Consider the following 8,166-nt stretch of genomic DNA (forward strand, 5'->3'; position numbering starts at 1 on the left):
GGCCAAGGGAATGCCATGATATGGCAGCCCAAACCATCACTGATCCACCCCCACGCTTCACTCTGGGCATGCAACAGTCTGGGTGGTACGCTTCTTTGGGGCTTCTCCACACCGTAACTCTCCCGGATGTGGGGAAAATAGTAAAGGTGGACTCATCAGAGAACAATACATGTGTCAAATTGTCCACAGCCCAAGATTTGCGCTCCTTGCACCATTGAAACCGACGTTTGGCATTGGCACTAGTGACCAAAGGTTTGGCTATAGCAGCCCGGCCATGGATATTGACCCTGTGGAGCTCCCGACGGACAGTTTTGGTGGAAACAGGAGAGTTGAGGTGCACATTTAATTCCGCCGTGATTTGGGCAGCCGTGGTTTTATGTTTTTTGGATACAATCCAGGTTAGCACCCGAACATCCCTTTCAGACAGCTTCATCTTGTGTCCACAGTTAATCCTGTTGGTTGTGGTTCGTCCTTCTTGGTGGTATGCTGACATTATCCTGGATACCGTGGCTCATGACACATCACAAAGACTTGCTGTCTTGGTCACAGATGCGCCAGCAAGACGTGCACCAACAATTTGTCCTCTTTTGAACTCTGGTATGTCACCCATAATGTTGTGTGCATTACAATATGTTGAGCAAAACTGTGCTCTTACCCTGCTAATTGGACCTTCACACTCTGCTCTTATTGGTTCAATGTGTAATTGATGAAGATTGGCTCCTCGGTCCTCCACTCGTTACCTGTATTAACGGCACCTGTTTGAACCCGTTATCTGTATAAAAGACACCTGTCCACAACCTCAAAAACAGTCACACTCTAAACTCCACCATGGCCAAAACTAGCGAGCTGTCAAAGGACACCCGAAACAAAATTATAGACAATCACCAGGCTGGGAAGACTGAATCTGCAATAGGTAAACAGCTTGGTGTGAAGAAATCAACTGTGGGTTCAATTATTGGAAAATGGAACACATACAAGACCACTGATAATCTCCCTCAATCTGAGGCTCCACGCAAGATCTCACCCGGTGGGGTCAAAATGATCACAAGAACGGTGAGCAAAAATCCCCGAACCACACGGGGGAACCTAGTGAAAGACCTGCAGAGAGCTGGGACTAAAGTAACAAAGGCTACCATCAGTAACACACTACGCCATCAAGGACTGAAATCCTGCAGTGCCAGACGTGTCCCCCTGCTTAAGCCAGTACATGTAAAGGCCCGTCTCAAGTTTGCTAGAGAGCATTTGGATGATCCAGAAGATGACTGGGAGAATATTATATGGTCAGATGAAACCAAAATAGAACTTTTTGGTAAAAACTCTACTCGTCGTGTTTGGAGGAGAGAGAATGCTGAGTTGCATCCAAAGAACACCAAACCTACTGTGAAGCATGGGGGTGAAAACATCTTGCTTTGGGGCTGTTTTTCTGCTAAGGAACCAGGACGACTGATCTGTGTAAAGGAAAGAATGAATGGGGCCATGTATCGTCAAATTTTGAGTGAAAACCTCCTTCCATCTGCAAGGGCATTGAAGATGAAACGTGGCTGGGTCTTCAGCATGACAATGATCCCAAACACACCTCCCGGGTAACAAAGGACTGGCTTCGTAAGAAGCATTTCAAGGTCCTGGAGTGGCCTAGCCAGTCTCCAGATCTCAACCCCATAGAAAATCTTTGGAGTAAGTTGAAAGTCCGTGTTGCACAGCGACAGCCCCAGAACATCACTGCTCTAGAGGAGATCTGCATGGAAGAAAGGGCCAAAATACAAGCAACAGTGTGTGAAAACCTTGTGAAGACTTACTGAAAACGTTTGATCCCTGTCATTGCCAACAAAGGGTATATAACAAAGTATTGAGATGAACTTTTGTTATTGACCAAATACTTATTTTCCACCATATGTTGCTAATAAATTCTTTAAAAATCAGACAATGTGATTTTCTAGATTTTTTTTCTCTTTTGTCTCTCATAGTTGAGGTATATCTATGATGAAAATTACAGGCCTCTCTCATCTTTTTAAGTGGGAGAACTTGCACAATTGGTGGCTGACTAAATACTTTTTGCCCCACTGTATACAGATGCATCAAAAATACAGCTAATAGGGATAGCAATTATTGTACCACAGTTTTTATATTAAGGTAGGAAAAAGGATTAGTGATGGAGTTTCAGTGTATACCGGAGAAATGCTAGCTTTGCAAAATAGCATTTCACATTCACCGGTGCAGTTTAATGGGTGGAAGAGGTAAGACCATTAAAATCTGTCATTTGCTCAGACTCTAGTTCGTCATTGTCAGGACTCAGCGAGCAGAGCCGGGCAGTTTCCCTGCTCTCTCCCTCCTCTCTTCCCACAGGTGACAGCAGTTGGCTGATGAGCGGGGCACGCACACCTGCAGCGTGTTCTGCAGCACTACAAGATCTGCGCTTGGACAGCGGGAGGATGCCAGAGTGTTAACCGTTGTTGGTATGCTTAAGCGGCCATAGTCCTCTGACTAATTTTGACCTTTTCTAAGAAGCTCCTTTTGTGTCTCTCAAATTCGCCTTCGTGTCCCGTGGCTTCAGGTGTGGTGAGATCGCCCTTTGGATCTGGGCGGTTCTAGTTCCATTGGTTAACTTTCACTGGAGGCTGTTGGACGACCTCTATCTAGCCTACCTGGCCTCACCTGCTCAACGACGCCCATCGGATCAGTCTGGTTCCTCCCGCTGCCTGTGTTTCGCCAGTGCTGCTCGGACCCTGCCTCGCGCCTACGGTCCCCGATCATCTGTCCCCACTACTCCGTCTGGAGCTGAGTCTGTTACGCTTCCCCCCCTCCGGTCCGGCTTCCGAGTCTAAGTGGTAAGCTTACGCCGCACGTCCTCACCATCAGTTCCGTGTGCTGACCCATCTAATTAATCTCTCCCATGTCCGCTCAGATCGTTCGTGCTCCTGCCTGAGTCTCTCTCCCCGTGATCACTCCATTGTGAACCCTTTCTCGTTCTGCGATTACTTCCCCTGCTGTTTATTCAATAAACTCTGTAAAACTACTCCCTGTGAGCCGGTGTTCTCTGCATGTGGGTCAAACACATCAAACCGACCATGACAGTCATTAGTCAGTTTGCAACATAATCAGTCAGATAGTAGACCAGATATATTAATTGAAATACAACAAACATTTTACAGAATAAATATGATGGGGCTAGTAGTACATTTTGTTTGGGTTCCAGCACATAACGAGTTTAAAGGAAATGAAATGGCAGACAGGGTGGCTAAAGAGAGTACCAATACGGTAAGGGTAGATATTATTGTTAGTTTTGGTAAAACAGAAATAAAAGGGTATAATTAAACATAAAACAAAAAGAGAGGTGGCAAAAGTTATGGGAAGAAGAAAAGGAAGGTGGTTTTATAAAATCCAAGAGAATTGGACAAATGAGAAGAACAGAAAGGAACAGGAGAGAAGAGATAATTATTCCATGACTTAGAATAGGACACAGGATTAAATAGATCGTTATTCTTGATAGGGAAACATCAGACAGGGAAATGTGACTGTGGGGAAGATGAAACAGTGGAACATGTTATTTTGAATTGTAGGAAATATTTGATTCAGAGAAACAAGTTAATTAGGAATCTTAGTAATATGAAAATGAAACTTGACATCGTCAATTTACTGCAAAAGGAAGCAGAGGATATCAGGTTATATTTGAGTTGTTGAAACAGATTAGGTAGTATAATAGGATATAGGGTTTTTTTTTTTTTTGTTCCGTTTGTTTTTTCGTCATGTGGTCCACACTCCATAACAGTTGGTGGCGGTAATGGTCAACTTACGTTTATTTTTTGCCAACCGCCAATAAAATTCAATAAAAAGAAGAAGAAGAATTCCGGGTCAAACGTCCCCATTTTTACTTTCTAATTTAACACGAATTATAAAATAGCAACACTGGTTAAGGCTGGGCTGTGGAATGGGCCTGCAGTGCGTCACTGAATGCACAAGCCAGAAACGATGTGATCATACACATTCATCAGCACCGCACACTCATTAGGTTACAATCCAGCACAACATAAACAGAACGGGAGTATTTGGCAGGCATCAAAAAGTAAATAGCATAAGACACGAGGTCTTACCGTTTGAACATCGCCTCCATGTCTTTAATTTGCTTGCGGGAGAACTCTTTAAACTCAGTGTAAGCGTTAAAGACACGAGTAGCCCGAGAAGGAGCATTTCCGTCGTTAATGTCCAGCCTGCGGTTCAATTTTGTTGCCAGCTCGGATGGGGTATCTCCACAGGCGAGATCCAGTTCCTGGAACTGAGCTGGAATCGTATCCTGCTCAGCCTCAGGACTCTGTTCGGTCTCTTCCGCAGCAGCCAGCCGCGACTGCAACTTCTTAGCAAGCTCTTCAGATGCCATGCTGACAGTCCAACGTCTTTCCAAAAAAAACAGTTGATTGAAATGGTGTCGTCGTCTTCTTCTTCTTCTTCTTCTTCTTCTTCTCTTTGTGTTTATTGGCGGTTAGCAAACAACTATATGGTGCATTACCGCCTCCAACCAGTATGGAGTGTGGATCAGGACAAACGTGCTGAAAAAAATAATTATAATTTAAAAAAAACTATATTCTTTTCGCTAAACCTGTAACCAATAAATAATGCAACATAATTCTATAACCTGAATCATAAATGTTTTTTACTTAAAATATTTATCAGACAATACTCCTCTTTTTCCTTTTCAAAACTCCTGTGTTCTTCGTCTTTGATATTTTCTACAATTATACATAACATGTTCTATAGTTTCTAATTCCCCACATACATTACAATTTCCTGATTCATGTTTCCCCATTAACTGTAATGTAAAATTAAGTCCTGTATGTCCCAACCGTAGTCTTGTTATTATCCTTTCCTGTATTTTGTTCCTCCCAATTTTCCCTCTAACTTCCCCTACCTTCCATTGTATTCTGTAAAGCCATCTTCCTTTTATATCCTCTTCCCACTGTTTTTGCCATTTTTCTTGAATCTTTCTTTTAAAAATACTTTTAACCTCTGATTTACCCATGTCTATTCTTATATCACTCTTCCTTTTATTTATCAACTCTAGCTTTTTTATCAGCCATTTCATTACCTTTCACTCTTATATGTGCAGGAACCCAAAGAAACACAACTGATAACCCCATCATCTGAATATGATATAATATTTGTTGAATTTCTAAAAAGATATCTGGACGGCTTTCTGAATGATTTCTTTGTAAACTGATCAATGATGAACTTGAATCTGAACATATGACAGCTCTTAATGGTGTCACTTCCTCAATCCATTCTACAGCAACTAATAATGCAATCATTTCTGCCGTATAAACAGATATTCCTTCATTTAATTTCTTCCCTATATGCAGTTTAAACTCTGGAATTATTACACCTACTCCAGTTTGTCCTAATTGATTTTTTGATGCATCCGTATACATTTTTACATAATTATAAAACTGTTCTATATATTCCTCCACTATTATAGAATTACATATATACATTTTATCTCTATTTTTTCTTTTCCAATATTGGTAAATCTGCTATTGTTTCAGGTAAAATGGTAGTTATCAATTGTTATTGATAATGGTACTGTTGGACTAATGTTTAAATGATTTAATCCTAATTCTGTTGCTTATTGAATAATTGACAAACTAAATGACTTATTCTGAACCCTTTCTTTTTCACTGCAGGAATGTAAAGTTACCTGTGTAGGATGCTTTGATTGTGTCCTTGCAAATTAACCCAGTAATTTAATAACAGTTGTATTCTTCTCAGTCCTAACGGCATTTCACCCACCTCCACCTGTAAAGCTGTTATTAAACGTAATGCTTGATATTGTATGATATCCAATTTTTTAAGTACTGTCTCCGATGCTGATCCATACACTATACTTCCATAATCAATTGTAGATCTAATTAGATTTATATATACTAATCTTATAGCTTTCCTATCTGCTCCCCATTCATACCCAACTAAACATCTCATTATATTAAGTATCTTTTTACATTTTTCAATAACCTTATCTATGTGCACTTTCCAGGATAGTTTTTCATCAAACCATACTCCTAAGAATTTAAATTGCTTTACTCTCTCTAGGTGGGCTGCACAGTGGCGCAGTGGGTAGCGCTGTTGCCTTGCAGCAAGAAGGTCCTGGGTTCAAGTACACCCCTGGGTCTTTCTGCATGGAGTTTGCATGTTCTCCCTGTGCATGCGTGGGTTCTCTCCGGGTACTCCGGCTTCCTCCCACAGTCCAAAAACATGACTGTTAGGTTAATTGGCTTCTCCAAATTGTCCTTAGGTGTGAATGGTTGTTTGTCTCTCTGTGTTGCCCTGCGACGGACTGGCGACCTGTCCAGGGTGTACCCTGCCTCTCGCTCACTGAACACTGGAGATAGGCACCAGCAACCCCCGCGACCCCATGAGGGATTAAGCGGTTTGGAAAATGGATGGATGGATACTCTCTCTAGGTCTTGATTATATAACTTCAGTTGTACTTCTTGATTTCTTTTCTGAGTAAGAAGCAATACTTTTGTTTTATCTACCGAAAATTTAAAACTCCATTTGTAAGACCACTGTTCAATCTTATGAATTGCTTTTTGGACTTTCCCTACAAAAAATTTAACATTCCTTCCACGTTTCCAAATAGCTCCGTCATCAGCAAACAATGAACAACCCAATTCATTTTCTATTTCTTTAAATGCATCATTTATCATAACTGAAAATAATAAAGGACTTATAATACTGCCTTGTGGGGTTCAATTTTCTATTTTCTGTCTTCTTCTTCATGTGGGAGGAGTGAGTGTGAAGGAGCGGAAGAGAGAGCGAGTGAGAAAACTTTGTTTGAGTGTTTTTTTTCCTACTTTTCTTTCACAGGGTATATGTAAATATTGTGTATATAGGTGTTTTGTTGTGCTTTAGGTTTTTTTTGGTGCGTTTTGTGGGGTTTGGTGACCGTCGGGTCTTGCCCGGCAGCAGGTCGGCGTCTTGAACGTCATGGTGGTGGGTGGTGGCTCTGGTGTCTTCTCCACGCTGACACGGAAGAACGGCATTAAGGTGGGTGCTGGTTCTCCGTGCAGCGTGTAAGATGTTTGTTTGGCTGTGGGGGAAGTTATTGGGCACGGATTTATTAAGTCAGCAGCACCAATGAATGGAATGGTTTTGTTCGTTGAAAAAGTGGAGCAGACTTATCAGTTAGTGGAAGCGGATGTTTCTGTGGATGGTTTGTTTTTACAAGTCTCGCCGCTTACCTTACTTGCAACTAAGGTAACATTGTCAAACGTCCAGCAGGGCCGAGCTCAATTTGTGGCAGCGGCATCTGACACCGGCACTTCCTGTGGCATGCTGTGATTTGTGGCAGCGGCATCTGACACCGGCACTTCCTGTGGCATGCTGTGTGGCATGCTGTGGCATGCCATTTTATCAGTGATGACTTTTTGATTAAAGAGTCTCTCACAGGAGACAACTGTTCATGATATAAAATCGTCGAGATGAGGAGCTTAACTTGCGTTTTCATGTCAGAATAGATGACTTTGATTATATTGTTTGCCACGTCTTCTAACATGAAGTGCTTTGGTTGTGGTCAGGAGGGCCACATTATAAAAATGTGTCCCGAAAGGGCCGGGCCGGCCCCGCCGGGTTCGGCGAAGCAGCAGCGGGCTGAACAGGTGAGGGACCCATGTGGCGAGCCGGTGAACAGAATTGCGCACAACACCGGCCGCTGCGGGGGTGCCCGCGCCCGCCACGGGGGGGGGGGGGTCTGCGGCTTCTGCGGGGAAACCCGCGGCAGAAGAGTCAGCAGATGGTATTGTTGAGGTGCCCGTGGTGGACAGTAGAATGAGTGTGTGTGGGGGAAAAGATGGATGCACGGTTAGGGGGTGATGGGGTGAATGGTGGTGAGGGGCAGAGAGACAGTGTACAGGGAGAACAGGAGGGGGTGAAGAGCAATGAGGAGCATTTAGTGTGCGGAGATCAGGGAGGGAAAGGAGAGGTGGAGGTAGCTGGATGGAATGAAAAGATGAACAGTGAAGAGTCGGTTTTGGGAACTGGATTGGAGGGAGAGACATGTTAGACAGAGGAGGTGATGGAAGTGGAAGCTTCAGCACCTACAAAGAGGCGAAGCAAAAGGAGGAATGTGGTGGCTGCTGTTCAGGCCAGCAAGCTGGCTGCAGAGAGGAGGGAGGTGTCAGC

At 43.1% G+C, this 8,166-nt stretch overlaps 1 protein-coding gene across 2 annotated transcripts in view; it reads right to left on the reverse strand.

The window, feature by feature from the left end:
• Window positions 1–4,464, reverse strand: part of efhd1 (EF-hand domain family, member D1) — a 62,183-nt gene extending 57,719 nt beyond the window's left edge. Inside the window, exon 1 of one of the 2 annotated variants that reach the window (XM_036133276.1) lies at window positions 4,089–4,464. In XM_036133276.1, the coding sequence (XP_035989169.1) occupies window positions 4,089–4,372 (284 nt within the window). In that variant the 5' untranslated portion in view covers window positions 4,373–4,464. The remainder of the gene's footprint in view (window positions 1–4,088) is intronic. The other variant, XM_036133275.1, reaches the window with a different exon arrangement.
• Window positions 4,465–8,166: the final 3,702 nt, after the last annotated feature.

This window comes from Fundulus heteroclitus, unplaced genomic scaffold (genome assembly GCF_011125445.2).
Source record: "Fundulus heteroclitus isolate FHET01 unplaced genomic scaffold, MU-UCD_Fhet_4.1 scaffold_60, whole genome shotgun sequence".
NCBI lineage: Eukaryota > Metazoa > Chordata > Actinopteri > Cyprinodontiformes > Fundulidae > Fundulus > Fundulus heteroclitus.